Source organism: Vipera ursinii (assembly GCF_947247035.1).
Source record: "Vipera ursinii genome assembly, chromosome: 11".
NCBI lineage: Eukaryota > Metazoa > Chordata > Lepidosauria > Squamata > Viperidae > Vipera > Vipera ursinii.
Genome location: NC_139524.1, coordinates 14,506,515 through 14,524,653, shown reverse-complemented (window position 1 = coordinate 14,524,653; position 18,139 = coordinate 14,506,515). Strand labels below are relative to the sequence as shown.

The following is an 18,139-nucleotide window of genomic DNA, read 5'->3' as shown; positions in this document are numbered from 1 at the left end:
GTTGTGAGGAGAATATTGGGAAGAAGACCTATTGGTTACGTTCCTGGATTTCTTACCAAGTAATAAAGCAGGATAAAAATCAAATAAATAAAAATCATGTCTACACTTTCAAGTGTATCATAATTTGGGGTAAAATCTCCTAAGCCAATTTGCAGCTCGGATTTAGTATATCTTAATTATATGTTCCACGTGGACCTACCTGAGCTTTAAAATTGGCACTGTCGGCTTTCCAGCCCCTCATTAAGGAGGGATTGGTGGGTATTAATCAGATTGCTGGATTCTAGGTTGTGTAATTTTCTCCAGGGAGAATCCAAGGAGCAGAAGGATCAACAACCTCCTCCCTTTCCAATTTAGCATCTCCTGATCTCCAGTTTTGGTTGGTTTCAATGCTACCATCATGATCTTTTTTTATTGTTATCTGTTATTGTTCTTGTTGCTATAATGTGTCTTTATTGTTCACTGGAAAATGAATGAAAAATTATGAATAAGTTTAAAAGCATGTACATTCAAACACAATTGCTCACCTTCCTGTTTCTCACCAGGATTGTACAAGAGGGGAAGGCTGATTAATGCAGGTGACATGAAGAATGGGATTTTATAGTTCTTGAGCATGTTGTTGTTGTTTTTTTCTTCCCCGCATACAAAATATGCTGTGCTCATGATGAGCAACTTTTATTTGATTAATGCTGTGGCTGCTGCTATCAAAACACAGCCTCTTCACACACCATTGGCAAAAGTTGTGATGCTTCTCTTTTAAAGCTATAGAAAACAAGCTTTTGGATGGTGACCTTCCTTAAAGTAAATTGCATCTGCCCCAGATAGAATCTGCTCCCCATCATCCTTAGAGAGATCTCCCTGAAAATCCCATCACCCCTGCCGAGTGACAGTGGAGGTGAAGCTGGAGAGAACATATATGGAGCAATTACGCTGAGAGATGTCTTGATCTCGGCAGGTATCGGTTGACTGCAATTGCCGTGGATCGTTCAGCTGGCCCATACCAAAACTATACAGTCATTTTTGTGGGCTCTGAAGCTGGAATGGTGCTGAAGATCTTGGCGAAGACCAGAGCTTTTTCCCTGAACGACAGTATCTTGCTGGAGGAGATTGATGCCTACAATCATGCAAAGTAGGTCTTATTTTGTCTATGGAGATGTTCAGTCATCCATCATTTGGTTGTCCCAAATCTGCTTTTTCAGAAGGCAACTGGACATTCCTGTTTTTCCTTTGAAGACATTTTGCTTCTCATCCAAGTGGCCACTTTTTCAAAGACAGCAAAGTCCACATTTTGGACAGAGAGGATCACTGGCTTGAAAGAGGGGTCGAAGAGGCCATCTATGTCCAAACTGAAGAGCCCTCTCTCAACACAGGGGGAGGGATACAACATCATCTCTCTCCAGTCGACAACGCAGTCCTTTCATCAGTTCCAAGAAGACTCCACACCCATTTGCACTACTCAGGTGACTCTGAAGACACAGATAAACCTCCAAGTGGCCTCAACGACCCTCTAAAAGAATGCAGATGACCAGCAGTCTGCAAAGAGTATAAAAACCCTTCCATTCCCCACCATCCAGTCAAAGCTGAAGAAGCTTCTTGGATGAGAAGTGAAATGTCTTCAAAGAAAAACAAGAAAGTCCAGTTGCCTCGTGAAAAAGCATCTTTAGGTCTTATTTTATGAGAGCGGCGGCAAAATATTTGGTAATGTTCATCTTGTCCGAGTCCCTTTTGCTGTTAGCCACTTGATTGAAAAGTGCTTCTTCCTTCCTTCCTCCCCACGTCAGTGACATTTCACTCCATCTGTCTTCTCATCCTGTCTAGTGAAGCCCAGTCTTTAAAGAAATGTGGGCTTGCATAATTTAAAAACATAGCTGGGCCATGTTTGTGTTGAGGTGAGCACGTTTCGTTTTCATGTACATATGCAGGGACATGCCCAAGTACATTGCCGATACTCCAGAGCCGTGCAGGTATTATCAACATCCTCTTCCTGTCCTCTGATTAAAAATAATCAGAGAAAAAGCTAATGAAGAAAAGCCGATGAAGTCATTAATAATGATCAAGATGATAATTGCTAATGAAATTCTAAACATTTCACCAGGTCTTCTCTTTTCATCACGTAACAGTTGGCCTTCTCTAGAAGTCCAGCTGAGGAAAATTGCTTTCTTGAAGAACACATTTTGGTGGTTGAAGTCTGATCGGGGGTGGGGAGCTCCTGGTTTGTCTTAGTTTGGTTTCTGCTTGTTTGTCCCTTCAGCATAAAAATCTCCTCTTCTACCACCCAGGCAACTTGAAGAAAAGAGTTGTAGGAATTGCTCCATCACTTGAATTCTGGAATTCTGCTTGGTTTCTCTGACTATATCAGACTTCCCCAACATATCATTGTCTTTTGGGCTGGAGGGTACAACATTGGAGAGGGCTTCCATATGTCTTCTTTCAACTAACTGTGGTCCTCAAAATCCATGTGGGAGAAGTGCTAAAATTTTAACAAGTTGAAAGATAAAGTAACCAATGTCTATGTAGGCTTGAGATGATAAGCATCAACAACCGGATACCCAAAAAAGTAAAGATCTCAAAATTCCTGTGTCCCACAGATGCAATGGGGATGGTGAAGAAGACAAAAAAGTCATATCTCTGCAACTGGACAAAGAGCACCATGCGTTGTTCATTGCGTTCTCCAGCTGCATCATTAGAATTCCTCTCAGCCGTTGTGAGCGTCATGGATCATGTAAAAAGTAAGCCCTCTCTACAACCTCATACTATTGGCTGTGTCAGTGTTCCAAGACAATAGTTGACTAATATCTTGGTTTTGCTTTAGGACTTGCATTGCTTCTCGGGACCCTTACTGTGGCTGGTTGGCCCACGGATCCTGTGGGAGAGTGAGAGCAAGCATGTTGTAAGTAGAGTAATTTTATTTTTGAGTTTTGAATCGCCACACAAAATATTATTAGAATGACATTAAACTGCCTTTTACAACCCTGTAATCCTTTAATTTGGGGTAGAGTCAGAGCATTTAGATGGAGCTGAGAGTTTACTGGCCGGATGCCTTTCCTGATGCCATGTGGAGTTCACAGCAGATTTTTTTTTTTTCGTGTCCTAGGAGAGAAACATTTGCTGCTACCAAGGGTTGAACTCTTAACCTTCTGAGTGGGAGGCAAGTGTCTTCACAACTAGGCCACCATGTTCCCCATTATCAGAACAACATTCTGCCCCATAAAATATTTTAAATATTAATGTTCTACAACAGGGGTCTTCAAACTTGGCCCTTTTATGACTTGTGGACTTCAACTCCCAGAATTCCTCAGCAGGTATGCCTGGCTGAGGAATTCTGGGAGTTGAAGTCCACAAGTCACAAAAGGGCCAAGTTTGAAGACCCCTGTTCTACAATAACCTTTTAAGCCCTAAAAAAGCTTCTAGTGAGACTTTTTAAAGAGCTATCATTAATTACATTGGATCATCTTTAATTAAGACCCAACGGATGAGACAGAAACCATCCTTGGAACAGATTTCTCTCCATGGGAACTGTGGCAGGCTCCATTCATGCCTGATTATACTCCTTTCTTTCCTAGGACACTGTTCATTTTTATGTAAAGTTTATGTTTTATTTTGTTGTTCATGTTTTCGTGAAAACAAAGATTGACAACACTGGATTAAGTTAGCTCAAGCTTGTATGTGAGCTGAAGACCAGTTTGGGGGGGACAGTTCCAAAGTTTAGGTGGTCCAACATCCAGTTACATACAGTCAGGAAAGAGCTTTGTACATTTAAATCTAGGGAATGTGAATAACAATCTTAATTCACATTTGCTTCAGAACAGCCTGTCATTTAAGACCGTCATTGTCCAAAAACAGTGCCCCCATTCCTGCTCTTTCCCTGACCTTATCTCCATAATTTTCTATCCCATAATTGTGGCCCAGTAAATGATGATGGATGGGGAGTGGGCTTCTTTTTCTCCAGACTAGAAGTTCTCCATGTCTTCCGTAGTAGACAGAAAGATGTTTTGTGATGCTGCTTTGTCAAGAAATAGTCCATAAGTCAGAGACACTGTTCAATAGTTTTAATTGTTGGCCATTTGGGTCATGGTTTAATGAGAAAACCCTTAGGGCAAAGGAGACAGAATAGGAAGTGCAACTGTGAGCTAACGCAAAAGGCTTGCTAGACTTGGCTTGCATTCATTAGCTGTGAACTGTGTGTCAGGATGCATATTAGGAAGCGTAGGAAGCAACCACTCATCTTTGCATGGATCACGGTCAAGAAGATCACTCAACACAGTATGGATCGTGATCAAGATGACCAGATACGGAACAATTAAATTAATGATCTGCTATTAGAAATGAAGCCTCCCCTTCATTTTATGTCTTACACATCCCTTCTTGAGTCCAGTGCCTACCTCCATTCATAAACCAAAAATAAATAAATACAGATACATACATAGAGATAGTCCTCGACGTACGACCACAACTGAGCCCTAAATTTCTGTGGCTAAGTGAGACAGTTCTTAAGTGAATTTTGCACCATTTTACGGTCTTTCTTGCCACCATTCTTAAATGAATCACTGCAGGAGTTCACTGAGTAACACGATTGTTCAGTAAATTTGGCTTCCCCATTGACTTTGCTCGGCAGAAGATCAACTAAGGGGATCACATGACCCCGGGACACGGCAACCGTCATACATATAAGTGATTTGCCATGGGGGGGGGCCCTGAATTTTGATCATATGACCATGGGGATGCTGCAATGCTCATAAGTGTGAAAAATGATCATGAGTCCCTTTTTTCCGGTGCCTTGGTGGAGCAGTGGGCTAATGCCTCCTTAAGTAACACCAGCTGCCTGCAATTAGTGCAGGTTCGAGTCCCACCAGGCTCAAGGTTGACTCAGCCTTCCATCCTTCCGAGGTAGGTAAAATGAGGACCCAGATTGTTGGGGGCAATTAAGCTGACTTTGTAATAATGCCGCTTGGGTGTGTGTGTGAAAGCCCTAATAAGCAGGCATATACATAGAATGAAGGCTACTGCTAAGCTTGTAAGCCGCCCTGAGTCTTCGGAGAAGGGCGGGATATGAATGGAATTAAAATTAAAAAAAAATAAATAAAAACTTTGAACGGTCCACTTTGTAAGTTGAGGATTATCTATATGCATACATACAAACAATATTGCAGTTCTTGCATTTCTTTCAGTGATAATGTTGACGATGTCACATTCATCCTTGGTTTTCCCAACTAATGCTGTTAATTGCAGGTTATCTTTGTTTGTTTCATACAACCACAGCCTTGGAGGGTATGAGCAAGATGTGGAATACGGCAACACTGCCCACCTGGGGGATTGCCACGGTAAGCTCACCCATCTCGGATGTCCACTGGAGAATGCAGCATGGCTTCGTTTGTGAACCACACAGTGGTGTGGAAGATCATATTAATAGCACTGACCACTTGCCCTCCTTTTAAAGTGAAAGCTGTTTGATCTTGGGTGGTGGATTTCTTTGACCATATTTTTTTTCCCCAGCCATCACGCTGGTTCGTGAAGGTCCACAGCCACTTTATGATTAGACTGAACCTTTTTAATTTTTTTTTCTCCTGTTTTTCCCTCCCTTTTGGGTAAGCCAATTGTGTTTGATTTTCTGATTTTCCGTTGCTCAGGCTTTGAAAATCTTTTGCTTTTCCTTTTGGTTACTTTTCACTGATTACGTGTTCCTTTAATTCTTTTAGAAATTTTGCCTACTACAACTACACCAGATTACAAAATATTTGGCGATCCAACATCTGGTTAGTTTTTTCCAATCATTTTTTTCCTTCCCCCAATTAACGAAGCTTTTCTTTCCTTCAGTTTGAATATTTTCAGCTTTTCTTTTCTTTCTTTCTTTCTTTCTTTCTTTCTTTCTTTCTTTCTTTCTTTCTTTCTTTCCTCTCTCCTTCTCTTCTGGCTCTTTCGGTTTTCATTATCTGCCGTCCTTTTGGGTGCAGTTGGCAATCTTTCACTTTTTTTAATTTATATTTTTGCTCTTCTGCTTTTACTCACATTCCTCCTGATGGACAAGATAAAACCAAGTCAGTTTTGGCTCACTCCGTACTTTTCACCTCATATAGCTGCATGTTTAACAGCTCATTATTAATTGAGGTCCTTCTTTTATTCACCCACAAATCTGATCGACATGGATGAGATTTTTCTCGCCTTCTCTTTTCACCCTCCACCCAGTCATACATTTTTGAATGCTAACCACCTCCTTGTCATAATTCAATATATGGATGCCTGCCTGATTCTCCCTTTCTTTATTTTTCCTATGTCTCCCAGTTCCCTTATCGCAAATACGCATTTTCCAAAATGTGTATTTCTGTATTTGAAATGTGTTGATTTCTCCAGTAATAGGAATGCGTTTGTGCTGATAATTATACTTAGCATTATAAGTTCAGAAGTTGTACGTTTGTTTGTTTGTTTGTTTTTCCCTTCAGAACAAAAATTGTAGAGAAAATAGGGAAGAGGGTGGGTAAATTGTGATCTTTTGAGCCACTGGGAATGCATTCACACCAGCTCAAAAATCAATGATTCTTTTTCCGGATTAGTCCTGAATTGCTATTGGAATGATTGACAAGCTCAGCTAATTTATTTAATCAACCACGTATAAAGCATCCACTCTAAACATCCCATTCTAAGCATATTTTTGAACTTTTAACACTTATTAAGTTGAGAAGCTATGCAGGCTTTAACAAAACGTGTTTCGTTTCGATACTGTAATATCTGATTTGAGTTCAGTGACCAAAATAATCCCATGGGTTGTTAGCCCTACAAAGTAGAGCAAAGTCAGGCACAAAATCATGAATATTAAAACTACTTCTATGATAGGGTTACCATAATGGTCTTGCAACTCTGGCCTGCCTTTATCCTAAAGAAGCCTGAGTTGCTTCTCAAACTCCATTTCTGCTCTGGGCTTAGATGTCTCTTATCTGTTGCCTCAGCTGCAGCTTTTCCTCAAAGTTATTCTCACTTTCCACTACATGATCATAGATTAGAGGATTATCCCTGGTATGTTGAGGTTTCGCTCTAACATGTCTAAATTAATTAAATTCGTGAATATCCCTGCGACCCATCTTCTACCCATGTAAAGTCCCCTCAGCTGTTGCAGAAGAGTGTTGGATCAACAATGCACAGTACACAAAAACATCCCTTCCCAGCTTGCATTTTGATGAGCATCCAAATCCAGCTTTTATCCTGGATGTTTCATATGGAAACACAACAAATGAATGCCCTAAGGAAATGGAATTTATTGCCTCCCTTGGACATGATGGCATAAATTTCAGGGGTCATCGAGTTTTGTTTTTTTTTACACTGAAAGCCTTGGACTATTTTGAGGCAACCCCCACACAAGCTTACACTAAGCCTGGAGAAATTCAGACTCTGACATCTGCTTGGACAACAGTCATGATAGGAAAAGGCTTACCTAGAGGCGCCAGGCGAAGTTGACAGAAGTGAGCCCATGGGATAAATAAATTAGATCTTGCCTCTCGACGTGATCTGTCCATCTCATTTCAAGCAGTCTAATAAGGCCAATCGTTTATATTGAACTGAACTTTAATTTTAATCTGATTTGGACATTAATTCACAGGAGCAGCATCGTCCTTTATTGTCTGTCCTTTTTCTCATACAGATTCTCAATAAGCATCTCCCTCTAAAACATTACTTAGCAGCCATTGAGTAAAGCCAGCAGTGGACGAGGGTGTTAAAAAGGAAAGAACAAGAAAAACAACTGTAATGCACATTAATAAAAATCTGTTTGCCACCACAGACATGGCGTTATCCTCAGCTTCCATTACCACAGTGGGAAGTATCCCTGTTATCTCGCCCAAAGTGATTGGTTCCTGGAAACCTAAAGTGACTGGCTCTCGAGAATTTGTAGCTCAAGATGACCCAAACACTTCTGATTACTCTGAACCATTATCAGGGGTTCCAAAGGGTAAGGCTGAATCAGGGAATCCATTGCAGTTGAAAGAAAACCTGATACCTTCAGCCATTTTCAAAGATTCAATCTTGAAATTCAATTCAAGCTTGGACCTTGCTCAATGGATATGCAGAGTGTGTGTAGATCAAAGGCAGAGCAACATAGCCGCTAAAAACAGAACCGAAAAGGTGAAATGTGGATCTGAGCGAACAAACCAAGAGATGAGTTTCATAACTCATGTCAACCAACCCCTGTTCTTTCTTCTCTCCATCCGTCAATATTCCAAGGTTTATTGTTGTTTAGTAGCGCCATGCGCGCTTCTATAACAGATCAGTAGAAGCATTACAGATTTTTATGTTAGCATAAGATACCTAAAAACAACTGCAGCCTTTTCAGACTTCTGCATGAACTTGAAGTAAGATGTTGTTGTTTGAAGGAGCAGAGGGGTGCTATATATCTTCTAAATCAGGGGGTCTCCAAACTGGGCAACTTCAAGACTTGTGGACTTCAACGCCCAGAGAAGAGCAACAAAGATGATGGGGGGACTGGAGGCTAAAACATATAGGGAACAGTTGCTGGAATTGGGTATGTGTAGTTTAATGAAGAGAAGGGTGAGGGGTGACAGGATAGCAGTGTTCCAATATCTCAGGGGCTGCCACAAAGAAGATGGAGTCAAGCTCTTCTCTAAAGCACCTGAAAGCAGGACAAGAAGCAACAGATGGAAACTAGTCAAGGAGAGAAGCAACCTAAGAACTAAGGAGAAACTTCCTGACTGTTAGAACAATTAACCAGTGGAACAACCTGCCTCCAGAAGTGGTGAATGCTCCAACACTGGAAGTTTTTAAGAAGAGACTGGCCAGCCACTTATCTGAAATGGTATAGGGTTTCCTGCCTGAGCAGGGGGTTGCACTAGATGACCTCCAAGGTCCCCTCCAACTTATTATTATTATTATTATTATTATTATTATTATTATTATTATTATTATTATTATTATTATTATTATTACTATTATTCCCCAAGGCTGGCTGAGGAATTCTGGGAGTTAAAAATCCACAAGTCTTAAACTTGTCGAGTTTGGAGATCCCTGTTCTAAATAAGCTGAGGAAGAGAGAAAGACCTACGACTCAGCCAACCATGTTGGATGAAATACCTTACATTCTGATCTAAACCCAACCAAACTTTCAGTAGAGAATAGAGAATAGCTATTTTGGAATCACATTTAAGCAGTACAAGTCAGATAGAACAGGCTCTGCCTGTCCTTTCTGTCACTAGCTTCACTAGGATTATTTTGACCTCTCTGTCTTGGTCTCAGAACAATCACATTCTGAGATTTGAGGATACACAACTGGCTTGCTATGAAAGCAAAAGAGGACCGCCGTCTCAATCTGCTCAGTTCTTCTAAGATTTTGACAGAGGTCCAAAGTCACTAAGTCAGTGTCTTCTCTAGGCAATCCAGGCCTCCGTTATCCACTCACCTGAACTGCCTTATATTTGCATACCTCTCGGTAGATACTGCATATTTGCGCACACTTGTCTCTATTTTCTCCTTGTTGAAATGATCAGAACACTTGTTTGCATCTTAATAGCCCCTGGAACGTATCAGGTTTTCTTTCAAGCCTTCTGACATTCCTTTGCTTCAGGTGTTTTATAGCTTGAGTGTCCTTTGAAATCTTTATCCGGATTTACTCACAGGCTTCTCTATCATATATGGTGGCACTTTTTTTGTCTTTGGCCTCGCTGTCCTTATATCACCCCTTCTTCTGCACAAAGCCATTAAAATCAATAACCCTGAACACATTTAACTCTGGTCAAAAGCCTTGCCTCTAACAAATAATAACACTACTACTAATAATAATAATAATGTTCCTCTTCATTTTAAGTTTTTCTGCCTGATGTAGAATAATAGAAGTAGATGCATTCTTCCAAACTAACATTTTCTTGGCAGGGTAATGTCTGTGGCTCCCTTAAAATAAACAAATAATATAACTGCTTTCAGGGAAAAAAATGTGTAAGTTCCGATAATTGTGTGTTAATTGCAATTATAATTATTCTTCAAGACTAAATTAGATGCATCCTATATTTTAGGCGAAACTAATATATTTTATTAATCATTTTCTATAACAGCATGAGATTCCAAACGTGCATTCCTTATTCAAGCAAAAACCATAAAAATATAAAATCTTTCTTTTTTCTTTAATCTGCAGACAACCTAAGAAAAAGTTACAAAACATTGAGTTGGAAGAGAACCATAGCTCTATTGATGCAATGAACAAATTATGCAGATATATATATATATATATATATATATATATATATATATATATATATATATATATATATATATATATATATATATATATATATATATATATATATATATTTGCATAATCCTATCTCCTATTTGATTTCTGATTTATGAGTCAGGCAGGGAACTGAGAGAAAAAGCCTTCCATGAGTTATTAATTGCAGTCTGGCAGAGTAACACCTTCTAACCTCAATTTCCAGCAGAAATTGTTAAAAGTTAATAACATACAAGCTACTATTTGTGAGTCTTAAAAAGAAACTTGGGCACAGAAGGAGAATAGATTCGCAGAATATCGTATTCTGAAAGTTCTCCAAGCTGATTGAACCAGAGTTAGAAGCCACATCTTGTATTCAAAAACAGTGAAGTCTCTAAATGGTTGCCCAAGTCTCTACTTCTGAGACGTCCAGTAGGTAGTTGTGGAAGGAGACCTTCACATCAGCCTTCAAACCTTCACTACAGTGCTTTGATTCTCTATTTGGGCAGAAGTTCTCCCGAGTGAAATTAGAGGACTTTGTTGCACTTATGCTAGAAGCACCAAGGCACTTATGGGTTGAAAGGAATAGCCAGTGACATCCCCATTGCTCTGGGGATGTCCAGTTGGAGGCTTCCTGGAAGGAGCTGGAGTGAAGGACGAGAGCTGAACTCTGCCCCATGGCAGCTCAAACATGGGTTTGCTAACCTCATGCCCAGGGTTCAAACCACACGAGCCATCGTGGTCCTTTAGTTAGAGCAGGGGTCTCCAACCCCTGATCTGTGGACCGGTACTGGGCTGCAACATGCCAGCAACTGGGCCACACAAACAAGCAAAGCCCCATCCGCAGAATGCAGGCAGCACACAAAACCCTCTGGTCCATGGAAAAATCTCTCATCATGTAAACGGTCCCGGGTGCCCAAAAGGTTGGGGACCTCTGAGTTAGAGGACTAAGAGCAGAGAAAAGCAGCCACCAGGATGGAAAACAGCTGCTGGTATTTTGATGCCCCTCTAGAACTGTTGTAAGGATAGTAGGTGGTATTAGCTCACTCCTGTTGGGCGTTTATAACTAAGTAAGAGTTAGTTCACATCCCGTTAACTTCAGATAAGTGTCTATAATGAATATGAAATCTGGACTGTGAAGCAGTCAAAGAGCAGAATATTTCTTAGTACAAATATTCTTAGTGAAGAGTAACTCAGAGTATTGGTTTTCCTACTTTGGACATATATCATGTCCACAGTCAGTTTTTGTTGGCTAAGAAGAAGAAGCTCAGAAAGAACGTTGCACAGCCACATTGCAGCTCAGAACAAGATGTTAATCTGTGCTATCACTATATATCATGCCCTTTTGCCGATCTCACAGCCAACATATGGTTAACGCAGGACTCCTGAAGACGTGGAGACACCAAACTTGGCCAAATGTGCAAAAGTAATAACCACATTGAAAGATCAGGCACATCAACTCCAAAATTTAGAAGGTTGAAGGGAGGAATAATAGGGCTGTTCTTATAAACCATAAGTGCAATTGCACTTTGCTATTCATTGCACAGACTCAACTCTTTTCATAAGATGTACAGTATTACATTATTGCAATGTGTATGTGCAACTTCAGCCCAAGAAAAATCCACCACACACAAGAATAATAAATCTAGGAATAGCAATGATACTTCTAAAGAATTAGCCTTAAATATGTTCACTTGACACTTAAGGGCTGCTTCATATCTTGGACACATTCAGGAATATCAAGTCCCCTCAAAATCCATTCATTTCAGATCATTCCACCATAAACCTGAAGACATGAAAGCTGTGCTAGATCCTGTCCACTTTATGTTTAATCTGGACTGGGGAGGGCTGGACTGAGAAAGAGAAGAGAGATTTTAAGTAGTAAGGATTCGTGTAGGTGTTTCATAATGCTTATAGGCCATTAGAATTCAATTAGGGTGCTCCTTGTGGATCACCTCCTTGTCAAGAGTGATGTAATTTCTTGATGCAGCTCAAAAGGGTGTACGTTCAAGACACCAAGTTTTAGTTAGGTGCACTTAGGATGCAGCCTGAAATAGCAAGCTTTTGTCTCATGATTTTGTCATCCAAAGTACCCTCTAACCAGCCCATCATGTGTGTGCTTGTCATAGGTGTGAGATGGGAAGTCCAGTCGGGTGATTCCAACCAAATGGTGCACATGAATGTCCTGATCACCTGTGTCTTTGCGGCTTTCCTTCTGGGAGCATTTATTGCCGGCGTGGCTGTTTACTGTTACCGAGACGTTTTTGTGAGAAAATCCAGGAAGATTCACAAAGATGCTGAGTCAGCTCAGTCCTGCACGGATTCCAGTGGGAGTTTTGCCAAACTGAACGGCCTCTTTGACAGCCCTGTTAAGGAGTATCAGCAGAACATTGATTCGCCCAAGCTCTATTCCAACTTGCTGACAAGTCGCAAAGAGCTGCCCCAGACGGCTGACACAAAGTCCATGTTGATGGTGGACCACAGAGCCCAACCACCAGAACTGGCAGCTCTTCCAACCCCAGAATCGACCCCTGTTCTTCAGCAGAAGACCTTACAAGGGATGAAGAGCCAGATGGAGAAGGCCCAGAACAACCTCAGCTCTTCAAGAAAAGAAGGCCCCTTGAAGAGTCCTCAGTTTTTCCCCTCCAGTCCTCCACCCCATTCTCCTTTAAGTCACGGACACATCCCCAGCGCCATTGTCCTTCCCAATGCCACCCACGATTACAACATGTCCTTCTCCAATTCTAACGCGCACAAAGCGGACAAAAAGATGGCAAATGTGGACCACCCGCTCACTAAGTCCTCAGGCAAAAGAGACCCTAGGCGATCTGTGGATTCCAGAAACACCTTGAATGACTTCCTGAAACATTTGAACGAAACCCCCAGCAACTCCAAAGCCATTATGGCTGACCTTCAGGTGGCTCACCAGACTTTAATGTTGGATTCCATGGGCAATGTGACAGAGGTGCCCCCTAAAGTCCCTAACCGGGAAGCATCTTTATACTCTCCTCCTTCCACCCTGCCACGGAATAGCCCAACAAAACGGGTGGATGTCCCCAATGCACCTGCAGCACCAATGACCTCTTTAGAAAGACAAAGGGGCTACCACAAGAATTCTTCCCAGAGGCATTCTATATCAGCTCTTCCTAAAAACTTAAACTCCCCAAACGGGATGCTGTTATCTAGGCAGCCTAGCGTTAACCGGGGAGGATATATGACTCCGACTGGAGGCACAAAGATGGACTACATCCAAGGGACTCCGGTCAGCGTCCATTTACAGCCTTCCTTGTCTAGGCAAAGCAGTTACACAAGCAACGGAACGCTTCCTCGGACAGGGATAAAGAGGATGCCCTCTCTTAAGCCAGATGTGCCACCCAAACCTTCTTTTGCCCCACAGACGCCTTCAGTCAGACCACTGAACAAATACAGTTACTAAAACTTGCCTAATCAATCCATCCAGACCTTGGGGGCGATGGTGCAGGACAGATGGAAAGACTCCGACTGGCTTGTCAATGGAGGGCATGGGGGGAGACCGAATTTGGGGGCAAACAGGCTCTTTTTGCTCCATCTGCTGGTTTTGTCTGGCCCAAAGCAAGACTCCACTTGCCCAATGCATTAAAAGAGAGAGGAAGGGCTGGCCACTGCATCTCTTGTGTTGGGAGAGGAGGAGAGACATAGCACAAAAGGACGGGACTCCGTGGCCACTTCAAAAGAGCTGTTTAGAGTACTTAGGGAGGAAGCAGATCCGCGAACAAAAAAAAAATACTTGAAATTAATAATAATTAAAGTAAGAATAAAAAAGGGGGGTTGTTTTTAGACTGCCATACTGTGTAGTCTTCCCACAAAATGTGAAAGTTTTAACTATGTATGCATTTGCCTTGCCTCTTGCACAAATATCCGAAAACGAAAATGTCTCGATACGTCTGTTGGTTAAGAAGCAGCGGGCTGAACTTCAGCCTCTAGTCCAACTGTAGCATTTTTATTTTTGCCTCCAAAGGATGAACAGTTTGTTTTTGCGGCACAGGTAAAAGGGGAGGGGTGAGAGGGGGGGTGCATGCAAGTGTGCGAGGAAGCCTTGAATCCTAGGAGGTGCTCAATTCCATTGTGTTGTCCGGATAGAAATGTTTACATTTGTGAAAGAACAAGGGACCTACCAACCGCTTCGACTCTGGTACTCTCGCCTTGCAAAGGTGCACTGCAGGTCTCATGCAGCAGGCTTCGGGATATAGGTAGTCCTCAACTTAACAACCACAATGGAGCCCTACGCTTCCGTGGCTAAGCGAGACATTTGTTAAATGAGTTTTGCCCCATTTTGCCACCTTTCTTGCCACGGCTGTTAAGTAAGTCACTGCAGTTGTTAAGTTAGTAACACAGTTATCAAGTGAATCTGGCTTCCTCCATTGACTCTGTTTGCCGGAAGGCCACAAAAGGGGATCACGTGACCCCGGGGCACGGCAACCGTCATAAGTACATGCCAGTTTCCAAGTGTCCAAATTTTGATCAGGTGACCATAGGGATGCTGCAACGGTCGTAAGTGTGGGAAACAGTCATAAGTCACCTTTTTTTCAGTGCCATTGTAACTCGAAACGGTCAGTAAACAAACTGTAAGTTGAGGACTACCTGTATTGATTGTGGCATATGATGCAATTAGGTACAATGTGAAACAAGCCAAATATAGGTACCCAAAGCCAGGCTGCTATAAAGCTAGATATCTAATTTCCAAATGTTGTTTTAATGGGTTTCCATTGACCTAGCCACTATTTAATTTACTGTCCTTCAAAACATCAAGGGCTGAAGCCATCCCGTATAGAGGTTCTTAATTTCCCCAAATTTCAAACACATTGTCAGAAAGGAAAAAAAAAAGAGGCATTTTCATGCGGATGCCCAGGTTCTGTTTTGCGAAGGCAAAGAGTTGCTTCCTGCAGTGTCCTTTCACCATCTGTCTTAAGCTCATGGGAAGTAAAGGAGAAACACGACTGTTGTCTTTTATGTGTCCAACAACACGTCCTGGAAAAGCCTAAAATGAGACACGAAGGTGTGTATGCCATTGGGCTTCTCTGACAACTGCTTATGTCATTGTAAGGAGATTCTTCTCACTTTTAAAGAGCTCTGTTGAACGTATTGAGTATGTTCCTTCAGCACTAAGCCGACATTCCCTAATCTGGTCCTCAAGATGAGCTGGGACTGCAAGTCCCAATAATCTGACTTGGATTGACTTCGAATTCTGGGAGTTGAGTACAACACATCTAGAGGACACTAGGTTGAGGAAGAGTCACTTGAAGCTGCAAAAAGCAATCGGTAGCTCTCCAGTCTCAACATCTGTAGGAAGCCTGGCCAAATAGTCAGTGGTGGGATTCAAACATGTGAACAACTGGTTCTCTGTGTGGATGCCGCTTCTGGAAGTCCATTCTGGGCCTGGGCAACAAAAAATTAGCTACCGGTTCTGCTGAAGTGGTGCGAACCGGCTGAATCCCACCACTGCAAATAGTGAATGGTGAGGGATACTAGAAGCTGCACTTAGTAACATCTAGTTGTCTACTTCTGTATGAAGCTTTGTGGTTTCTTCCCAAGTTTTGAAACTCTATCCTTCCAACACTTGTGGTAGGAACCAGATGGTTCAAGAATGCTCTCACTGTTGTAACAGATGTTGGCTTTGGATGTTATGTGAACACACCCAATGTACACTAGGTTCCCAAGTGAGGAAGGATAAATGTGACATTATCCCCATAACACAGCCATCCCCCAATGTCTTAGCAAGATCCATCCATCAAAATTCAACAGAAGCACAGCCCATCTTTTTAGCTTGTGGTTTCTTTGAAGCCATGCCAACAACAACACTACTGTAAATATTCTGTGTGTGACTTTACTGAGATCTGTGCATTTTGTGCCTTATTCACAAGAATGGTTTTTTTTTTCCTAAATTGCTCACTACTAAAATCCTGTCAAGTGTTCTCTGTAATAGTACATTGTAAACCCGAGTGCTTTTAAGTTCTCTCTGCCAGTGTCCAGAAACATGAAAGGAAAAAGCAGAGGAAGAAGGGATTAATATTTTCTGTGGAACCATTCATTATCCATGAAAAAGTAATCTACAAGCCAAGGAAATATCAACCTTGCTGTGCTAAACATTCAATCCTGATTTGCTTAAGAATCAAACTGCAACAATGGGAAATCATGAGATTTTTTACAACCCACCCAAAGTTGCACATACTACAGTGTGTGCTTACAGCTGATTGTCAACTCAGATGAGGGTCTTGGTTTGTGTAGGATGTTCCACCATTTGGTTGCTGAAGTCTCTGTAACCAACCCTTAGTTTACAGGTCAAACACAAAACACCTGTTTGTGTTGTAAGTAAAGAAAGTTTTAAAAGGGATCATTCTTTCATACAGACAATTAAACTCCTTTTCCAATCTGTACGTCAAGCATTGCGTCTCTCCCAAAATACCACAAGTATTTTTTCTAAAAAATACCTTCAGTCTCGCAACTAATACCTTTTAATTTTTTTAAAAAAAGGAAATCAAACAGCAAAAATGTAATTGACGTCACTTTACAATGATTAATGAGTAATACATACTTGTGTAAAACTGAAACATAAATGTTTATGTGAACCCAAATAACTTTTCTGTAACATTGTGCTGCCTCGTTAGTGGGTAAACGTGAGTCATCTTAGTATTTCTGTTGAAAACCTCTAACATTCGACATAGTCTTTATTCTGTTAATTTATAATTTGTGTTGGGTTTTTTTTTCTTAAAAAATAAACACATGCGTTATCCATTTGTGCAAAGGTAAATGCAGATTGTATCTTTTTTAAATGGTACAGCTTAAAAAAAAAAAAGTAACCCGGAAAAAAAAGGAAAAAAAAACTGCTCTATACAAGCTATAGAGTACGTTAACATGTATAGATATCTTGTAAACTTGTACTGTGGATGTGTAAATAAGACGTCCTTTGGGTTTTTAACACCGCATGTAAAGATAAAATAAACTCTTCAAAAGCATCTCACATCTCACTTGATTGACAGACGGAAATAGTGGACACCGTCCATCAAGAACCCCTCTTGGTGGAACATGGGCAGCAATGGAATCTGCACATCCATATGCCATCATTCCCACAAACTGCAGTGGAAGTGCACTCCAGGAGCTAACCCATCTGCTGCTGTGAGTAATCATGGGGAGTGGAGAACTTCAGGCTTAGAAAATCCATCCTACGGGGACCTTGGTGCTCTCTGGGCTTGGTGATTGCCTTGCAGACGTTTCGGTACCAATCTAGGTAACATCATCAATGCTAGTTGAACCCTAACCCTAGCACTAATTATCTTACCTAGATCAGGGGTCCCCAACCTCTGGTCCGTGGCCCAGTTCTGGGCCACAGTGTCATGGTTCCGATAGATGAGACCAGTTAAAAGAGCTTCAAGGCAAGGAAATCTTCCTCAAAGGACATTTTTATTTGGCTACAAAATATCGGCACGTACAAAAGTGAACCCAAGACTAAGTTCCCCTCCCCCTGGTTGCAAAGTTGCAATTCCCACCCCAAATAGATGTCATAAATCACATTCACCAATCGCTACTAAACGCGGGCACTCCTCCCAGATCTCCAGCCTGCCAAAATCTAATCATTAATGGCTTTGGTTCTCATACCTAAGAATTGTTATGGCTAACTTAAAACTACACTGCCCCCTTCCTCCCCTTCTAAATATGTGGCAACTGAAAAGGAAGTGAAAATGGCTTTCATTCACTTTGTTGCAGTGTTGACACACAGCTTGTTTGGAACCAGGCCCCGAAGTAGCAGGCGAGCACGCAGCTCCATTTGCATGAGTGGTGGGCACATGTGGGTGCCTGCCATTTGTGCAAATGGACCTGTGCACGCAAGCACCCGGGCCTGCCACTCGCATGGAACCATTTCCTCTCTGCCCCCCTGCTGGTCCACAAAGCTGGAAAGGTTGGGGA

The 18,139-nt window shown here is 41.6% G+C and overlaps 1 protein-coding gene across 11 annotated transcripts in view; it reads left to right on the top strand.

Moving 5' to 3' along the window:
- Positions 1-14,210, top strand: part of SEMA6D (semaphorin 6D) — a 58,409-nt gene extending 44,199 nt beyond the window's left edge. For 2 of the 11 annotated variants that reach the window (XM_083371551.1, XM_083371549.1), the window contains 7 exons: positions 953-1,126; positions 2,586-2,726; positions 2,810-2,887; positions 5,257-5,318; positions 5,694-5,750; positions 7,766-7,933; positions 12,328-14,210. In XM_083371551.1, the coding sequence (XP_083227677.1) occupies positions 953-1,126; positions 2,586-2,726; positions 2,810-2,887; positions 5,257-5,318; positions 5,694-5,750; positions 7,766-7,933; positions 12,328-13,634 (1,987 nt within the window). In that variant the 3' untranslated portion in view covers positions 13,635-14,210. Of the gene's footprint in view, positions 1-952; positions 1,127-2,585; positions 2,727-2,809; positions 2,888-5,226; positions 5,319-5,693; positions 5,751-7,765; positions 7,934-12,327 lie in introns of all 11 variants that reach the window. The other 9 variants (XM_083371550.1, XM_083371546.1, XM_083371556.1 and 6 more) reach the window with 5 other exon arrangements.
- The last annotated feature ends 3,929 nt before the right edge of the window (positions 14,211-18,139 follow it).